This window comes from Carcharodon carcharias, chromosome 14, assembly GCF_017639515.1.
Source record: "Carcharodon carcharias isolate sCarCar2 chromosome 14, sCarCar2.pri, whole genome shotgun sequence".
Classification (NCBI taxonomy): Eukaryota; Metazoa; Chordata; class Chondrichthyes; order Lamniformes; family Lamnidae; genus Carcharodon; species Carcharodon carcharias.
Window position 1 is genome coordinate 134,186,284 of NC_054480.1, and position 20,971 is coordinate 134,207,254.

At 43.8% G+C, this 20,971-nt stretch overlaps 1 protein-coding gene across 1 annotated transcript in view; it reads left to right on the forward strand.

The window, feature by feature from the left end:
- Positions 1–20,971, forward strand: part of LOC121287288 (calcium/calmodulin-dependent protein kinase type IV-like) — a 182,334-nt gene that overhangs the window by 67,750 nt on the left and 93,613 nt on the right. The window contains exons 2-3 of the mRNA XM_041205024.1: positions 11,615–11,693; positions 18,931–18,993. Coding sequence (XP_041060958.1) covers positions 11,615–11,693; positions 18,931–18,993 — 142 coding nt within the window. The remainder of the gene's footprint in view (positions 1–11,614; positions 11,694–18,930; positions 18,994–20,971) is intronic.

Below are 20,971 nucleotides of genomic sequence, written 5' to 3' on the forward strand. Positions count from 1 at the left end.
CAGCAGCAGATGGCATATCACACAGAACGAACGGCAGCTCCAGGCCTCCTGGGGACCTCGATGTTATGGGATCCATGTGTTGGGAACAAACCTGCTGCCATGTGGACTTATAGAGAGGAGGACACAACTGAGGATGGTTGTCATCCAGTTGCTTCATGATTATTAGGGAGTCACTTCAGTCAACCAAACATGCTGACCCTATCCACCCAAAAAAACCAACTCCCCATTTCGAGGTACCGCAGTTTTATATCGACTGTGTTGCATTGTTGAGAATTGAAAAATGGTGTGTGTTGCCTTTGGGACTCGCTCCACAACCCTCTGTACTTGCAACTGTTACTATCCACCTGCACATTCTTTCCCTACCCTCAGAGCATACACCTATTACCATCCCCATGCCCAGCCTGACCCCTCCTGTTATGTGAGCCACCTGTACTGTGCACTTCCATGACTGCCCCCATGAAACATTCAACTACCTTACATAACCCTGGACCTGCTGCCCTACCACATTCCATTCCCCCCACCTCACTATGACTGTTCCCTCTGTGGCCCAGTACCTTAGTTCAACCCCCAGCGCCCCAGCATCAACAGCACCAGTGCCGACTTCTAGGACATCTCTCTCCATGCATCCTTGCCCAGAAGCCCCCCCACCCCCACCCAGCCACCGGAACCCCAGACCCAAGAAGAAAGACCTTTCCCTCCATCCCACTGGACTCTGGCATTCCCTTGCTGCCTCCCTCCCTGCCCCAGACAGTCTGTTTGTTTCCAGACAGCCTCTCTTCCTTGCCTCCTTCACCTGTCTCCTGTGTCCAGCCTCTGCTTCACCCTAGACCTGCACCCCCTTTCCACCTTTGCCTGCCTCCCATGTCCAGCATCTACTCCACCCTTCTACCTTACCCTACCCCCTCTTCCACCCTTAGCCTGCCTTCCATGTCCAGCTTTCGCTTCACCCTGCCCCAACTCCCACCCTTTGCCTGCTTCCCGTGTCTAGCCTAAGAGCAGCTTGTCCTACCGGCAAATAATGTGAATCAAGTTGTGAGTGGTCCCCAAAAAGGCCAAAGCAACATCTCTTCACCTCAAAGTGGTGGAAGAAGTCAGTCTCGCAGGTGCATGCCACTTACATACAGTCATACGCGAACGTTCTAATTTCTGACTGGCAGGGTACTTAATTTGGAGGGGGAACGTAATCCTGGTGAGGGGACCTTTTAATGAGCATGCATGACATTCTAATACATGCAAAAGGGCTTCCCAACATTGCTCATTGGGAAGCTCGACCCAACTTTAAATTCCTGAGAACAGAATTTCTAATATATATCCCAATGCTGGGAAACTGATTTTTGGCCTCACGTCAAATTTATTTCCCACACCCACCAAGCTTCCCGCTGCTGGCAGGACTGAAAGATTCCGCCCTCTCTGTCTCTCATTACCTGTCTTTCTTCCTCCTCATTGTTTCTCTGTCTTTGACACTTCCTCTGATTTTCATATAGTTCCACACTAAATTACATTCTGCTTGATCCAGTTCTACAGAATGGCCCATCGTCATTTGTTTAAGCTGTCCCAACTTAGATAAAGAACAACATGAATACAGAGACCATAAAGATTAAATTTAGCCATAATATTTTGGAGAACTAGCTAGTCCTACTCATGGGACCACACAGTTAATTAGTATCCTTGATGAGCCTTGTACAACAGTTGATTGCACACTTCATCCCATGAGCTACTTCTTTCTTATCACTGAGCAGAAAGGCTCAGTATTGTTTGGCAGCAACCCATCCTCTTCAGCTGTACATAATCAAAATTAATTTTGTAGGGATACAGTCTGTTAATGAAATCCCAAAAATCCACACAGCCTGATTCTGGTGTAACTCAGATTGTGCCCATTGCAGTGATTATTCCCACCCGGAGCCACAAGTTTGCAACATCATCGAGAGAACACCTTATTTGCACAGACTGACATATCTCCAATCCTCATCTGCCCTTTGCAGCTGAATAATCTGACACCTGCATCTGCTATTGAAGAATGGGGGTGCAGTCCCCAAATACCCTGAGACTCCATTCAGCTTCCTCACAGGCTCCAATATAAGGAGGTCAATGCAAGTACAATTTCAAGGCTCACGTCTTTAAATAGGTTTGAAATCTGTGTCACCATTTTTGATCAGAAACCTCAAATCTCAGTTGCCCATGTTTATACTTCTTTTAGGTTTGAAAGGGCTTACAAACCGAGTTCTAAATTAGTTTTAATTACATAATACAGCAGTAAGTTCAATTGCAGGTGACTGCAATTGATGAACCGTTTGATCAATATAACTTAAGTTGAATTAGTCTTTATGCACTCACTAACCTTCTACGGGTCATCCATTCTTCTAAATTACATGGATTGTCTAAACAAGATAGCTAACATATATAAGTTTTTTCAGCCAACTCCTAAGGCCTAACTAATAATGCTAAGCTCACATAACACATTACTCAGGTAAATACAGCTTCTGAAGTGCCTAAGTCCTTTTTATGCTCGTATTATGCTGCCAAATGTTTAGCCATCATCAGCTGGATTTTACGTGCCCCCACCGGGCATGTTTACTGCAGGGATTGGGGCACATAAAATAGGGCAGTTGTCCATCCCACCAACTTCCTGCCCACCCTTGATTTCACCCCCATAATACGGGGACAGCGGGGGGGGCGGGGGGGGGAGGGGTGTCGAAATCCACAGCCTGCCCACCATGTTTAAAAAACTAATCAAGGATCAACTGAGCTTCTTAACAAGCCAACTGACCCCAATATTACATTTTCCATATCATAGTACAGTTAGTCCAGTGGGAACGAGGACAGACTGTTTTAAAAAAAACAGTTAAAGTGTGAGTAGGAAAGAGGGGTGCTATCTTCGGGGGGTGCCCTTTGCGCATGTGGGGGCAGCCCCCCCAAAGATAGAACCCCCACTTTCTTCCTACCCTCCTGCTCTGTAAAACCCATCACACATTACACAGGTCCATTCCATTGCTGTTTTCATTTTCTCCATATTCTAACCCCTTTTAAAAAGAGGGATAGAAATCCCACGGTGTGCTTTTTCTAACAAAGCAGGAGCTGAAATACGGTTTTTAAATACAGAGATAAAAACAAAAATCCGCGGATGCTGGAAATGCAAAACAAAAACAGAATTACCTGGAAAAACTCAGCAGGTCTGGCAGCATCGGCGGAGAGGAACAAAGTTGATGTTTCGAGTCCTCATGACCCTTCAACAGAACTAAGTAAAAATAGGAGGGGTGAAATATAAGCTGGTTTAAGGTGGGGGTGTGGGGGGAGAGAAGTGGGGGGTGGTGGTTGTAGGGACAAGCAAGCAGTGATAGGAGCAGATAATCAAAAGATGTCACAGACAAAAGAACAAAGAAGTGTTGAAGGTGGTGATATTATCTAAAAGAATGTGCTAATTAAGAATGGATGGCAGGACACGCAAGGTACAGCTCTAGTGGGGGATGGGGTGAAATAAGACTAAAAGGACATAAAAGGTATAGATTTAAAAATAATGGAAATAGGTGGGAAAAGAAAAAAAAACTATATAAATTATTGGAAAAAACAAAAGGGAGGGGGAAGAAACGGAAAGGCAGTGGGGATGGAGGAGGGAGTTCAAGATCTAAAGTTGTTGAATTCAATATTCAGTCCGGAAGACTGTAAAGTGCCTAGTCGGTAGATGAGGTGTTGTTCCTCCAGTTTGCGTTGAGCTCCACTGGAACAATGCAGCAAGCCAAGGACAGACATGTGGGCAAGAGAGCAGGGTGGAGTGTTAAAATGGCAAGCGACTGGGAGGTCTGGGTCATTCTTGCGGACAGACTGAAGGGTCCCCTCCATCATTTTCACATGGTCCACCTCTCCATCATTTTCACATGGTCCATCTCTGACACTTCCCTTCCCTTCCTTGACCTCTCTGTCTCAATTTCTGGTGCCAGACTGTCCACCAATATCCATTACAAGCCTACCGACTCCTACAGCTACCTCGACTACAGCTCCTCACACCCCGCTTCCTGTAAGGACTCCATCCCATTCTCTCAGTTCCTTCGCCTCCGTTGCATCTGTTCTGATGATGCTACCTTCAAAAACAGTTCCTCTGACATGTCTCCTTCTTCCTTAACCGAGGTTTTCCACCCACGGGCGTTGACAGGGACCTCAACCGTGTCCGGCCCATCTCCTGTGCATCCGCCTTCACGCCTTCTCCTCCCTCCCAGAAACATGATAGGGTCCCCCATATCTTCACTTATCACCCCACCTCTCCATCATTTTCACATGGTCCATCTCTGACACTTCCCTTCCCTTCCTTGACCTCTCTGTCTCAATTTCTGGTGCCAGACTGTCCACCAATATCCATTACAAGCCTACCGACTCCCACAGCTACCTCGACTACAGCTCCTCACACCCCGCTTCCTGTAAGGACTCCATCCCATTCTCTCAGTTCCTTCGCCTCCGTCGCATCTGTTCTGATGATGCTACCTTCAAAAACAGTTCCTCTGACATGTCTCCTTCTTCCTTAACCAAGGTTTTCCACCCACGGTCGTTGACAGGGACCTCAACCGTTTCCGGCCCATCTCCTGTGCATCCGCCTTCACGCCTTCTCCTCCCTCCCAGAAACATGATAGGGTCCCCCATATCTTCACTTATCACCCCACCAGCCTCCGCATTCAAAGGATCATCCTCTGCCATTTCCGCCAACTCCAGCATGATGCCACCACCAAACACATCTTCCCTTCACACACACCCCCCCGGCCACCGGTGGCATTCCATGGGGATCGTTCCCCCACCTACGGCACCTCCCCATGCCCACGCAAAAGATGCAACACCTGCCCCTTCACTTCCTCTCTCCTCACTGTCCAAGAGCCCAAACACTCCTTTCAAGTGAAGCAGCATTTCACTTGCATTTCCCCCAACTTAGTCTATTGCATTCATTGCTCCCAATGCGGTCTCCTCTACATTGGAGAGACCAAACGCAGACTGGGCGACCGCTTTGCAGAACACCTTGGGTCTGTCTGCAAGAATGACCCAGACCTCCCTGTCGCTTGCCATTTTAACACTCCACCCTGCTCTCTTACCCACATGTCTGTCCTTGGCTTGCTGCATTGTTCCAGTGAAGCCCAACGCAAATTGGGGGAACAGCACCGCATCTTCCGACTAGGCACTTTACAGCCTTCCGGACTGAATATTGAATTCAACAACTTTAGGTCTTGAACTCCCTCCTCTATCCCCACCCCCCCTTTCTGTTTCTTCCCCCCTTCCTTCTGTTTTTTCCGATAAATTATATAGATTTTTCTTTTCCCACCTATTTCCATTATTTTAAAATATTTTAAAATCATTTATGCTCCCCCCACCCCCACTAGAGCTATACTTTGAGTGCCCTACCATCCATTCTTAATTAGCACATTCGTTTAGATAATATCAACTTCAACACCTATGTGTTCTTTTGTCTGTTACATCTTTTGATGATCTGCTTCTATCACTGCTTGCTTGTCCTTACAACCACACAACCCCCCTTCACTTCTCTCCCCCCACCCAATGACCGACCTCCACCACAACACCCCCCCCCCACTCCCCCCCACCCCACCCCCACCCCCTGGCCCCCCAACTAACTGCCCTAACTGGACAATTTCTCATTTAACTTGTCTCACTTCCTCCAAATAAATAGTGTGGCCAAGGGTCCTAATGGGCCCTAATTATGCCTGTCTCTTTGTGGGGTATGTGGAATATTCCTTATTCAAGTCCTACCCAGGCCTCCTCCCACAACTCTTTTTCCGGTACATTGACGATTGTATTGCTGCCGCTTCGTACTCATCTGAAAACTGGAAAAATTCATTAATTTCGATTCCAATTTCCACCCCTCTCACCTTCACATGGTCCATCTCCGACATTTCCCTTCCCTTCCTTGAATTCTCTGTCTCCATTTCTGATGATAAACTACCAATATTCATTACCTGCCCCCGACTCATACAGCTACCTTAACTTCACCTCCTCACACCCTGCTTCCTGTCAGGACTCCATTCCATTCTCCCAGTTTCTCTATCTCTGTCTTATCTATCCTGATGATGCTACTTTCCACAATGATGCTTCTGACATTTTTTCCTTTTCCCTCAGGCAAGGATTCCCTCCCACCATGGTTGACAGGGCCCTCAACCGTGTCCAACCCATTTCCTGCACTTCCTTCACCCCTTCCCCTCCCTCCCAGAACAACAATAGGGTTTGTCCTCACTTTCCACCCCACCAACCTCCATATTCAATGGATCATCATCCACCATTTCCAACAACTCCAACATTATGCCACCATCAAACATATCTTCAACTCAATATTCAAGGGTATTTGAAGTTCCGGAAAAATAGGAAAAAAGGAAAAGGAGGTGTGGTAGCTTTGTTGATAAATGAAGGTATCAGTGTGTTGGTGAGTAGTGATATAGGTGTATTTGACCGTGATGTGGAATCAGTTTGCGTGGAAATAAGGAATAGCAAGGGGAAGAAGTCATGAATGGGAGTCGTCTATAGACCCCCGAAGAGTTGCCTCGTTGTAGAACAAAGCATAAACCAGGAAATAATGGAGGTGTGTAAGAAGGGCGCTACAATTGTCATAGGTGATTTTAATCTGCATGTTGACTGGACAACTCAAATTGGCAGGGTTAACATGGAAGACAAACTTGTAGAGTGCATCAGGGATTGTTTCTTAGAGCAATACGTTGCAAAACCTACCCGGGAACAGGCTATTTTAGATCTAGTAATGTGTAATAAGGTAGGATTAATAGAGATCTCATGGTTAAGGATCCTCCAGCGGGTAGTGATCACAACATGGTAGAATTTCAAATTCAGTTTGAGGGCGAGCAACTCAGGTCTCAAACCGGTGTCCTCAACTTAAATAAGGGCAATTACAGAGGTGTGAAGAAAGAATTGTCTAAAGCAGGCTGGGGAAATAGACTAAGGGGAAGGTCAGTGGCTGAGCAGTGGCAGATATTTAAGCAGATATTTCATAATGTTCAGCAAAAATTTATCCCAGTCAAAAAGAAGGACTTGATGAGAAGGATAAACCATCCGTGGTTAACAAAAGCAGTCAAGGAGAGTATCCACTCAAAAACTAAGGCATACAAAGCAGTGAAAACCAGAGGACTGGAAATTTTTAGGAACCAGCAGTGGATGACTAAAAAGCTAATAAAGAGGGAGAAAATTGATTATGAAAGTAAATTGGCAAGAAATATAAAAACAAACAGCAAGAGCTTCTATGGGTATATAAAAAGAGAGTAGCTAAAGTGAGCATGGGACCCTTGAACGATGTTATTGGAGAATTGATAATGGGGAACAGGGAAATGGCAGATAATTTAACTGATATTTTGCATCGGTCTTCACTGTGGAGGACACTATAAACATCCCAAAGATGTCAGATAAACAAGAAGCTAATGAGAGGAAAGATCTTGTAACAGTCTCTATCATGAGGGACAAAGTATTTGAGAAACTAATGGGACTAAAGGCACAAAGGTCACCAGGACCTGATGGCTTGCATCCAAGGGTTTTAAAGGAAGTGAATGCAGATATAATGGAGGCATTGGTCGAAATATTCCAGAACTCATTGGATCCTGGGAGGGTCCCAGCAGATTGGAAAACCGCTAATATGACGCCCCTGTTCAAGAAGGGAGAGAGACAAAAAGCAGGAAACCTGTAGGCCAGTCAGCCTAACATCTGTCGTTGGGAAAATACTAGAGTCCATTATTAAGGAAGAAACAGCAGGACATTTAGAAAAGCTTAACGCAATCAAACAGAGTCAACATGGTTTTGTGAAAGGGAAATCATGGGAAAGATTTTCCCCACCTTTGGGGGGGAGGTGCAGGAGTGTATGCAGGCGGGCAGGCGCGCCTCCGATCGGCGCCCTCGATTGGGGGCACGCCACCATTTTATGTGGGTGGGCCAATTAAGGCCTGCCCAGAGTGACGTCTGCCAGGAAGTGCTTTGCGCTCCCTGTGCGGGCAGAGGGGGATTCCCTCAGCTGGGTCTGCGCTGTTTTGTGCATGCGCGCGTGGAAGCGCACTGATCTCCCTGAGGCTAAGTGCTGCCTCAGGGAGATCAACTCAGAATTAAAATTTTTAATAGAAATGATAAAAAAATTTCCCTGACATGTCCCCTCATGTGACACTGTCACATGAGTTGGGATACGTCCATAACTTTTATCGAAAGATTTGATAAAAATTTAAAGACTCTCATGAAACCTCATCCCACCTGTGGATGAGGTTTCATGCTTTTTCCGAAGCCTGCCAGGGTGTCTGGCCTGTCCATCCAACCTTCCATTAATTACCTTAATTAGTTTTTCAATGGCCTCAATTGGCCGTTGACAAGTCGGTGGGCACACAGCTGACTCGGCTGCTTCCCCCACCAATCTGAAAATGGAAATGGCGCAGGGTGACGTTGGGAGTTCTACCCGAAATCATCCCGCGTCATTTTACGTGTCGGCGAGCGGGCCCTGTCCCTGCTCGCCGACCAGAAGATCCTGCCCCATGTTTGACAAATTTACTAGAGTTCTTTGAGGATATAACAAGCAAAGTTGATAAAGGGGAACCGGTAGATGTAGTGTACTTGGACTTCCGTAAGGCACTCGATAAGGTGTCACATAAAAGGTTATTGCACAAGGTAAGAGCTCATGGTATTGGGGATAATGTATTAGCATGGATTGAGGATTGGTTAACACACAGAAGACAGAGTCGGAATTAATGGGTCTTTTTCAGGTTCAAAAGACGTAACTAGTGGAGTGCCACAAGGATCATTCCTAGGGCCTCAATTATTTACTATCTTTATTAATGACTTGGAAGAGGGGGCAGAGTGTAATGTATTTGCTGATGGTACAAAAATAGTTGGAAGGACATGTTGCGAGGAGGACATAAGGAATCTGCAAGGGGTTATAGACAGGTTGAGTGAGTGGGAAAAAATTTGGCAGATGGAGTTTAATGTAGGAAAGTGTGCAGTCATGTGCAGAAAAATCAAAAGGCAGATTATTATTTAAATGGAGAGAAACTCCAAAAAAAGTGCAGTACATAGAGGTTTGGGTGTTCTTGTGCATGAAACACAAAAGGTTAGCATGCAGGTGCAGCTAGTAATTAAGAAGGCAAATGGAATTTTGACCTGTATTGCTAGGGGTTTGGAGTTTAAAAATAGGGAAGTCTTGTTACAACTGTACAGGGTGTTGGTGACGCCACACCTGGAGTACTATGTACAGTTTTGGTCCCCGTATTTAAGAAAGGATATACTGGCATTGGAGGCAGTTCAAAAGAGATTCACTAAACTGATTCCTTGGATGATGCGGTTGACTTATCAAGAATGGCTAAACAGGTTAGGCCTTTATTCATTAGAGTTTAGAAGAACGGGGGGTGATCTTATTGAAACGTACAAGATTCTGAGGGGGCTTGACAGGGTAGATGTCGAGAAGATGTTTCCTATAGTGGGGGAGTCTCGAACTAGGGTACATAGCTACAGAATAAGGGGACACTCATTTAAAACTGAGATGTGAAGGTAGTGAATGTCTGGAATTCTCAGAGAGTTGTGGAGGCTAGATCACTGAAAGTATTTAAAAAGGCGGTAGATAGATTTTTAAAATATCGGGGCATTGAAGGCTATGAGGAACTGAGGCCTGGGGCATATCAGCCATGATCTTATTGAATAGTGGGGTAGGCTTGAGGGGCCAAATGGCCTATTCCTGCTCCTATTTCTTATGTTCTTATGTCCCCTCACCTCCCCTGTCAGTATACCGAAGGGACCGGTCTTCCATGGCACCCTGGTCCACTTCTCTATCATCTCCAACAACCCTTCCCATGGCACTTTGTCAGGCAATCGCAGGAGGTGTAATACCTGCCCTTTACCTCACCCTTCCTCATCGTTCAAGGGCCAAAACACTCCTTCCAGGTGAAGCAGCGATTCATTTGCAATTCTTTCAACTTAGTCTACTGTATTTGTTGCTCACAGTGTGATCTCCTCTAAGTTGGCAAGACAAAGTGCAGTTTGGGTGAACGCTTTTTGGAACATCTTCGCTCTGAGCACAAACATGACCTGGACCTTCTGGTCATTTGCCATTTCAATCCATCACCTTGCTCTCATGCTCACATTTCTGTCCTTGACCTGTTACAGTGTTCCAGTGAAGCCCAGTGCAAGCTGGAGGAACACCACTTCATCTTCTGATTAGGCATATTACAGCCTTCTGAACTCAACATTGAGTCCGACAACTTCAGATCATGAACTCTGTCCTCCATTTTGAATTTTTTTTCCCCCAAGTACCAGTCTGTATCTTGTTCTCATGTTTTTGTTTTCAGACAGCACTGACCCTTTTCCTGCTATTAACACATTCTGCTATTTTGCTTTCAGACAGTACTGACCTTTATTCTGCTATTAACACTGACTCTGGACCAAAGCTTTAGACCTCAGTACTATCATTTCCACTCACTTTGTCTTGTGTTCCATCACATCTTTGTCATTTAATCTCTTCTGCCCTCTAAACCCATCCCTGACCTTCTATTTTGCTCCACCTCCCCTGCCCCCCTTTCTCAACAGCATAAAACCTACCTCTCTCCAGTTCCAAAGTAGAGTCATCTTGGACTTGAAACTTAACTCTGTTTCTCTCTCCACAGATGCTGGCAGACCTATTGAGCTTTTCCAGCATTTTCTGTTCTTATTTCAGATTTCCACCATCCGCAATATTTTGCTTTTAGCTTACTGACATTCATTGTGAAAATGGACTCTGGGATAAGTATTTGAGCACTTCCAGTACCTGTGGAACAAATTTAGTGCCTTCAGGCTGGGTGAGATGAAAAAAATTGAGGGGTGTAGGAAATTGGGTATATATTGAGCTCCCAGTTTTTGATGGACATCTGGAGCTAAAGTGCTTCCTCACAGGAAGAGAAGAAAATAATGAAAAGTGGTTGATATTATGTCAGACCCCACTTCTTGAACTGAACTCGATTTAAACTTTGTTTGCTATCGTTAAGTGTATAATTTGGTTTTCCAGAGTTTTCTTACAATCATCAGTGTTATCTTACAATCCTGACATAATTTTCTTACAATCATCAACGTCAAAGCTTGAATTAGCACTGTACAATGGAAATGAACCTGTGAATTCATTTGTATGAATTTCTTTTCAAAAGACTTAAAATCTCCTTTAAAATAGTTTACAAAAGAATTTAATTCAAACACATCAATCATTATTTATTGAATGTTACATAACAAAATTCCAATCCGTTGGAAGGATTCTTTATAAAGAATCTCTAAATACGGCAACATTGGAAAATTGTGTTTTTCAAATTTTAGTTGATGAATAGTTAACAAACATGTTTTTCCAGTGGGGTGAGTGATAATAATATGGGTTCTAACTCTGTAATAAATGACAGAATGGATTTCACTTTTCAAGAACTGGATGAAAATATTGGCTTTCTTTTCCTTTTGTCTCTGGAGCTCAAACAGGAAGAATGTTGGTCCCTGTCCTGTCAGATGAAAAGTGGATATGTATTTCATCCTGCAGGATTGCTAATAAACTTTGATTGAACAAAGAAAACAATGCTGCATGATAATAAGGCTGCAGAATGATTCTTAGTGGTTTGGGATTATTTTCTTCTGCCTTTTCTCTCTCTCATAGGGGTGCCACATCTGTTGTGTACAGATGTCAAGAAAAGAGAACCCAGAAACAATATGCTGCAAAAGTCCTGCAGAAAACTGTAAGTGACAGCTTTGAGTGGTCTTAAACTAATACTAAAGTTACTTTACTGCTCTGGGGTGTCAGCAATTGCAGGTCTTGTGCCATCAGTGGCAATTGCAAGCATTAGGGACCCAAACTTTGAACAGACAACATAGCAAGGTCTTGCAATCAACTGTCAGGACAGTAACTGTCTCTTGTGGCATGCTAAAAATACCGAGTTGCTTCAGTACATAAATGTGCTTATATCACAAAACAGAATAGTCTTATGATCTGAGCATGCTGAAGTATAGACTATCTCTGTGTCAGATTCCCAGACAGCCTGTGCAGAATAAGAGTTCTTCAAATTTGGAGTCAGCCTAAATGAGACTGGAACAGATGGCAGTTTGAAGTGAGAAACACATTTTGCTGTTTCCCCTGTGCGTGACCAGGTGAGAAGGAGTGAACTGACTCCCCTCTTTTCAACCTCCTTGATTGATCACAACAAAGTTTAAGTTTCTTTTTCATGAGGATATGCCTTTTCTGAATTCAAATGCAGTGAACAATAAGCAGCCAATCAAACAAGGTTTTCTTGAGTTAAAGAAAGAACAAATTTAATAACCACTAAACACTAAGGAAAAAGGTAATCAAAATACAATATCACACACATGCACAGGTATCAGAAATAAGGGAAGTTAGAGTCCAATATAAAAATTTAAAAGAATATATATTTAAGTACCTTTGATTTTCCTTGAGGCATAGATTTTAATCATTGCGACCAATTTAGGTTAGCTGGGGGAGGATATTGAGTTCGGTGAGCAGGACGCGTAAAATGATGCAGGCAGAACTCCCGACGTCACCCTGCATCATTTAAATTTTCAGGTGGGCGGGGGCGCAGCCGAATCAGCTGTGCGCCCGCCGACCTGTCAGCAGCCTATTGAGGCCATTTAAAAACTTAAAGGACCTGCCCTTAAGGTTGGTGGGCAGGCCAGGAGCCCTGGCGGGCTTCAGAAAAAGCATGAAACCTCATCCATGGGCGGGGTGAGGTTTCATGTAGGTTTTTAAAAATTGAATAAAAGTTGTATTGAAAGTGATGGACATGACCCAACCCATGTGACAGTGTCACATGAGGGGACATGTCAGGGAAAATTTTACTGTCAATCTTCTTCACATTTTTGAATTTGGCACTGATCTCCCTGAGGCAGCACTTAGCCTCCGGGAGATGAGTGCACTCTTTCGCGCGCATGCACAAAAGAGCGCATTCCCAACTTAGGGAATCCCCCCCCCTCCCCCCCCCCCCACCTGTACAGGGAGCATGTAGCGCTTCCTAGCGGACGTCACGCTGGGTGGGCCTTAACTGGCCCGCCCACTTAAAATGGCAGTGCGCTCCCAATTGAGGGCGTTGATCGGAGGCGCATCTGCACATGCCCACTATGAACTTCCCCCCCCCCCCCCCCCCCCCCCCACAACGGGGGAAAAATTCTTCCCCTGGTTTCTTGGATGCGGTCAGATGTATATACGTATATATACGTAGAAGGAGTTGCAATTATTACAAGATTTCAGTTCATCGATAGCTGATTTTGCAAACTGGGTGACACACACTTTTTCCAAAAGAGATAGAGGGAGTCAGTGCAGCTTTTCAGCCTATTTCCTCTGCAGAAAACTTCCTTGATACTTCCTGTGTCACTTGCAATCTCTCTGCAATAGCATAGCTTGGCCTGTTATACTTCACCCATTCTGTATTTCCAAGAGCTTTTAAGTGGGTCTGTCTGTGGCAGCCATTGTTTCAATATTCAGCACTTTGCATTTTAATGTCTCTTCCTTAGACAGTGATAAGTTTCGATGAATCTTTGAATTATCGGAAAGGTCCATCTCTTCACACCCCCCTGAGGGTGTGTTGTTTGCTTTTCCACCTTCACCTTGGAGGTGGCCTTGCATTTTAAAGTAGCTTGTTCTGTCTCATTTCAAGTTGCAAAATTTCCAGTCCATTGAAAGTTGAGAAGTCATATTTTCAAAGCTAATGGGGCATATCCTTATGATACTCTGAGACAGGGACTAAAGATAAGTTCTGTACTTGGCTTTACAATGCTTTAGGTAGTCAGGAACTTCTACCGGTAGTTGCTATTCTACTCATTTAGTCACTCAGGGCAGAATCTTGTAGAGGCGTCAGGAGTCCTGCCTGTCGGCTAGAGAGCCAATGAGAGACTCGCACTACCTCTTGTCAGGAATGCCCACTGAACCACATGTCTCTGGATGGTGACAGAGTCAACTAGATTAATTCATTAACAATTATTATCACACATATTCCATGCCCTCAGCAGCGGGTCTTCCCCTGGAATCAAAACCCCAGGGGCAAACACCTCGCCTACAGAGAGCCACCATCCAATCAGAGGCCTGCAGCTCTTGTGCTCAACAGCACCACTGGGGTAGCCATGGCTCCTGCTGGAAGGACAGACACCAGAGTCCTAAGATTGCTGAACAACTCAGGCCACAGCTAAGTAACATGGGGGTGGGATTTCATAGGATGGGAGTTGCGGGGAGAGGGGTGCGGGGGATTGGCAATGCCTTTAATGGAAGGACCCACCTCCTCGCAGGAAGTGACAAGCTGGCCGCATGGTTTTAGCTGCTGTGCAAGCCGCATGGCAACAGGCCCACCTGCAGCTGGGTTAATACCAGTGGTGGTAGGATGAGGTCCTTAAGTGGTCATTTATTAGCCATTTAAGAACTTCAGTTGGCAGCAGCTAGGGAAGGTCGACCATGGGTCTTCCTGCCCAGAACTTAATTATGACGAAGGTGGGAAGGTGGCAGGGTTCAGGTATGCCACCACCCTGCCTAATTAAATGCCCTTCCTGCCTCCAAGCTTGCCACCGGCAAAAGCAGAAGATTCTGTGAGTTTTGTTACTCTATCAATCTGGATAAGTGAAGTAATGCATTTGGAGAAAGCTAACAAGGCAAGGAAATACACAATAAATGTTAGGATATTGAGGAGTGTAGTGAAATAGAAGGACTAGGAGTAAATGTCCACAGATCCCTGAGGTAGATGAGGTAGGCAAGAAGCTAAACAGAATACTTGCCTTTAATAGACAAGGTATAGAATATAAAACCTGGAAGGTTGTGGTGGAACTTTATAAAATACTAGTTAGCCACAGCTGGAGTGTTGCATGCAGTTCTGGGCACTGCACTGTAGGAAAGATGTGATTGCACAAGACAGGATACAGAGGAGATTTATGAGGATGTTTCCTGGACTGGAGAATTTTAGTTATCAAGAAAGATTGGATAAGACTAGGGTTGTTTTCTCTGAAGCAGAGTTGAGGGAAGACCTAATTGAAGTGTATAAAATACTGGGGGGTCCAGATAGATTAGATAGGAAGGCTCTGTTCTCCTTGGTTGAAGGGACTATAACCAAGGGGACTAGATTTACGGTAAAAGGAAGGAGGTTTAGAGGGGATTCAAAGGGAATTTTTTTCACGAGGAGGTTCGTCTGGACCTGGAACCTGCTGCATGAAAAGATGGTAAAGGCAGAAACTCTCAACATTTAAAAAGTACCAGAATGGGCACTTGATGTGCCATAATCTACAAGAAAATGAACCAAGAACCAGAAAATGCATTTAGGCCTGATGGCTACTTGTCAGCTGGTAGGGACACAATGTCGATTTCTATGATCCTAGGATATGAAATCCTGGGTCTTGTAGGAGTTTTAAATTTTTATTCTTCCTTCTTGTCTTCCCCTGTCCAAATATCTAAGTCAGTATAAAACTACACAATTGAAAATGTTTAGTTTTCCCTTCCTCAACCTTGCTAGACCAACCTGCTTCCCATATCGGGCTCTTGACTAGTTGAATAGTCTTATAGAACAGTAAATATCCATAGCCAGGCCAGGCCCACAACCACATTTATCCATGCTATCAACATGCTATCTTAGTACTGCTCACATTGCTACTACAAAATAGAAAAGAGCTGAGCTGATTCAGGTTAGAAGAAAGCAAAAGAGAATGGAGGTGAGGAGATATTCTAAAATTTTGGCCTTCACTTAACGTATTTAGCTTTGAAGTGCAGTGACTATTATTATTGACGCAAAGGCAATAACCATTTACATACAGCTAGACACCACAACAAAGAAAAGAGTGAACATATTTTTGGGTAGTGTCAGTTTGGGATGAAATATCTGGACACTGAAAGAACTCACTGTTATTTGAATATTTTTAACATCCACTTGAACTACTGATACACAGGATAGTGAATTAATGCTGCATCTAAAACCTTTCATTTTGGATCTGCGATCATCAAGCTTCTAATAATGCTGTAAGTACAGTATGTTAATCAGGAATATGAGCTGAAATCCTGGAGTAGGACTTGAATCCAGAACTTGTTAACTTGTAGGCATGAGTCTTAGCAGCTGAGCCACATTAATATTTGCCAGCCAAGATTTGATTTCCAAGGGCTATTACCATAGTCTGAAAAAAAATCTTGTTCATGCTCTGAATTTTCTAGGTAGCCAGTCCCCCTGGATGGTGACAGAGTCAACTAGATTAATTCATTAACATTGGTGTCACAATTATTATCACACATATTCCTTATCAATTGTACATGGTACTAAAGGTTTCAACATTTTGGGATCTTCATGTTAAAGGTTAAGTAAGTCATGCCCAGGACTAAACAACTGGAAAAATTAGAGCAAAGATTTTCTTCAAAAATCCAATTGGCTTTATGCTGATACAAATGTCCTATTTACTGCCATAAGTGGGTGGAAATTAGCACTGCATATTCAGTTTGGAGCGAAGTCCATGCCAAATTTAGATGTACTTGGAAGAATAAAAGATTTAAAAGTAGGTTACCAGTCAAACAATCCTGTTTGATCCAGCACTTTCTACTCCTCCTTTACCCCCACAAGGCAGCATTCAAGGCACCATTTCATATACAAACAAACTATTATCAGATCTATCAGCATTGGCAAAATTCTGAGCATGGCAGATATCAAGAGTAAAGCTGATCAAAATGTTATATTCATAATATGGGGGAGAATTTTCTCCCTGTCGGTGGGGGGGGGTTGGGCGGGAGTGACGCGGGCGAGCCGATTGCCGCTCGAGATCAGCTGCGTGCCACTATTTTACGTGGGTAGGCCAGTTAAGGCCCGCCCAGCGTGATGCTTACCCAGAAGCGCTGAGCGCTCCCTGTGCAAGTTGTGGGGGAGGGTGGGGGGGTGGGGGGGTGTAGGCTGAGTTGGCACAGAGCTGCCTCAGATATATTAGTTTGAGTTTCAAAAATTTTAATAAAGAAAAAAAAAATTAGGACATGTTCCCTCATGTGAAAGTGTCACATGAGCTGGGACATGTCTATGAATTTTAATGAAAATTTTCATTTCACTTATAAATCATGCGAAGGCCGCATGGGCTCTTCACCTGTCCACCAACCTTAAGGTTGGACGGGCAGCTATGTTAAGTGGTTTAATTAGTTTTTAAAAGACCTTAATAGGCTTTTGATAGTTTGGTGGGCACGCAGCCGACTACGATGTGCGCCTGCCAAACTGAAAGTCGGAATGTCGCGCGGTGACGTCAAGACACAAGCCCAACGTCACCGCGCATCGTTTTATGCCTCGGCAAGTGGGCCCTACCCCCGTTCGCCTGGCTGAAGATTCTGGCCATGGCGTTTGTTTTTAAAGGTGATATATAAAAAAATTAAGGAGCATTTTTAAACCAAAAGCTAAGTTGATAAATTCAAGTGAGTGACATATATTGGGTTAGCTAGTACACAGTTCTGTTAGTCGTTTAGTTTGGCTTTATGTTTTGACAGGGCTATCTATTTTTAGTTACTGCTAAATATATTCTTGAACCCTATCTTTCCCATGCATACTTTATACAGAGTAGCATGCATGGAGAAGAAACTGATCTGGATAGTTTGTCTTCACAAAGATTTTCTTTGTTCAGTATTTTTAGAGAAATGTAACTGCTGCAAATAAGATTTTATTCAACATAGCCACCAGAACAATTCTTCACCCAATATAGTGAAATTTAACTAATTAACATTGAAAGAATCTTGTGCGAGCCCTTGTAAACAATGGCAGTGATTTTACTGGCCCCAGGCCGACAGGCTGGGAGGCAGGTGGGCCTGTTAAATGCTGGGGATCTGTGTCAGGAAGGCTCCCTGCCACAATCATGCTGCTGAGGAGGTTTCCCACCAGCAGGTTGAGTGTCAGAATGGATGAGTGCTTGGAATGGCTAGCTGCCAGATGGATATGGGCAGGCAATTTAAATAATTAATGGCCTAATTAATGTCCATTTTTCTGCGTCGCCAGCAGTGAAGCAACCACGAGCTGTGTGAAGGTGGCCTCCCAGTGGTTTCCCAGGGTGGGGGAAGGGCATCGGAGCCAGAGACCCAAGGAGAGGTTGAGTGGCAGCAAGTGCTGCCTCCGCAGCCCCAATGCTACCATTGGAGGGAATTCCTCGCTGACCAGTGTGGCCTACTGCCCTCGGCTACCTAATTTTTAGAAATATATATTACCTCCATGTTAAGGTGTCCCCATGTTCTCCAGCCTGTTTCATTAATGACCACCTCTCCCAATGGCACTGTTGAAGTTCCAGAACTGCTGGCCCTCTGATTAGGCTGGCAGCATGGAGCCCCCTTCCACCATCCTTAATTGGATGGGGGGCCTGGAGATGGTCAATTAGGAGCTGCCTCTGGGAAAATTGCTGATGTGGTCCCACTGCCTGGTTCTGCATGTTTGGGACCCATGTATGGTAGCAGGGTCAGGACCCCTCCCCCTGCTTCCCCACCCCCACAATAAAATTCCACTCCATGAATTAATAAAAGCTATAAAACATGAGTTGAAGATTTCCATATTATGGGCTAATATGTTCATTCCTTCCTCCTCTTTCTGCCAATTTTCACCCTTTCCCTTCCTCCAAAGGCATTATCCTCTGGCTAGGGTATGGGTCTAGGGCAGGCAGTTACTTTCAACTGTTTCATCCAAACAGCATTCATGAGCCCACATATTAATTGCTTGCAGACACCCAAACACATTCATTTCCATAGGGAGTCACTGGATAGCAAACAGTAGCGAAGGCATTATCCAAGTTTTCCCTTTCATATCAAGGGATACGAAGACTAATATCAATTATGACCGACCATTTTAGCATTGAACTTGAGAGCTTCCTAGTCTGCATGCTTCATCTGCTCAATTAATACATTCACTGAGTCAACTATTTCTTCTTGCATGAGATATTTTGTCAAGACCTTAGAACGTTTCTTAATGTAATTGAAAATCTTCTTTTCATTTTTTTCAGATTGATAAGAAGATTGCAAGGACTGAAATTGGAGTTTTGTTACGACTTTCTCATCCAAATATTGTAAGTGGGTCACTTGTTTAACACGTAATTCAAATGTATGTTTTCTACAATTCCTCTAATGCTGCATTGGTCCCTGATGTTAAAACTAATTTTATGTAAGCTTTGACTTTTTAAAGCATCAACACCACTAATTTAAGTGGGAGGGTCTTATGAGGAGTATAATTGCTGTCATAGACTAATTGAGCAGAATGGTCTGTTTCTGTATTGTAGATTCTATGTAATTCTTGTTGAAAAACTCAGATTTCACTTGCGCCTCATGATGCCATCTGAATTCCAAGATATGTGACTGACTTGTAAAACACTCTAGCTTCTGATTAACCTTTTTCATACTGTATCTATCTATATGAAACTGTTAGACAATTTCAACCAAGATGGTAATCAGGGAAAATTCTACATTTGGCCTCAATATGCTTGGTCTGGGGCTTTCTGCTGCTGATTGTTATGCTGATTGCTATGAAACAACCTTCATTTCAAGTACAGGTGTGGATACTGAGTATTGTTACAATCGCCATTGAGACCCATAACGTTTTGAAAGAAATGAATCCCCACAATGTCAATAGAAAGAAAGCTGAAGGACAAGGTTTAATTTTTAAAAACCTTTACTGTAAAAAACCGACCAAAATCAACACAATACAAACATTAATTAACAGGCAAAGGATATTTCAAATAAGGTAAATTTCTCTTTAAATAGTCAAGATAACAAAGAGACGCCTCATGAAGTTACAAACACTCACATCACTTCCCGCACAAATGTGTCACGACATGCAATCTCACAGTCTTCCCACCTCAGCCTAAGGTACGTAGGATCTCTTACTGCCACTCAATGGATTTGGCCCTCAAGTCACTTTCAACAGCAGCCATATTCTATCCAAGATCAAAGATACAGTTAACATCAACAAGGTGCATGTCTATGAACACGCTCTGTTTCAGATTGCAATAGTTTTGATGGCATAGCGCACCAGAGTTTCTTTTCAACCGACTAACCAATACAACTGGTTTATGGTCTGGATCCCTGATACAAACACTCAGCTCTTTAGTATGCCCGAGCTGTTCAAACTTCCTTTGGGATTCAGTCCCTTTCAGCTCACTCGCATGTTGCTTCACCAAGAGTGTCTTGAGTTGTATTTTCTTCTTACTGCCAAATAGAAAACTGATCTATTCGTAGAGAACTTTGCTTGCTTCTTCTCATATAAATTCTGTGTTTTGAACTGTCTTTTGTTTTCTTGTAACTGAACTTGCTGCAGCAGGACACAAGGAGTAATTTGATCTCCCAATTAGCTGTCTATTTACCCTCTACTTTTTAACTTTCATCCCTATCGCACCCTCGGGTATCATAGACATTTCTCAGAACTAAAATGCTTCCTAGGAAGTTCAATTACACTCTTTCAGAAGACTCTCCAATTTCACTTTAGAATTAAAGGAACATTTCTCCAAAAATAAAATATAAGATTTTCCCCAAAGTGCAAGGGTCATCACAGTAAGCATAATGATCCTTATCATCACAGAGCAAGAATGGCTACTTAGGAGAGGTACAAGAATGCTATTGCTACCCATAGAATTATATACCAACGTGGCCCTCAAGTGGAGAAAATCAGAGCGATGACGCAAAACAGTGCATCATACTTGCATTTCTATTGCTCAAAGTGCTTCATGCAATATTTGTTGAAGCACAATGATGATAATTATGTATGCAAACTTGGCAGTCAACTTAGGAAAATGCACTAACAATGTATTCCAACAACACTGGGATGAGTTATGAGGCTATTTCTTTTTTATATAGTCAAGAGAGAGTCATTGGAAAAATATAGAGAAATCGCTCTATTCCTCTTCGAAAAGTGCTTAAGGGTGGAATTTTCCACGCCATTGGCGTCGGGCGTCATGACGGGCCTGAGCGGACAATATGGTGGGAAGGCCAAAAATCAGTTTCACAATGTCACGAAACCAGTTTGCAATTGTCTGCTCCACCCATCAATGGCGG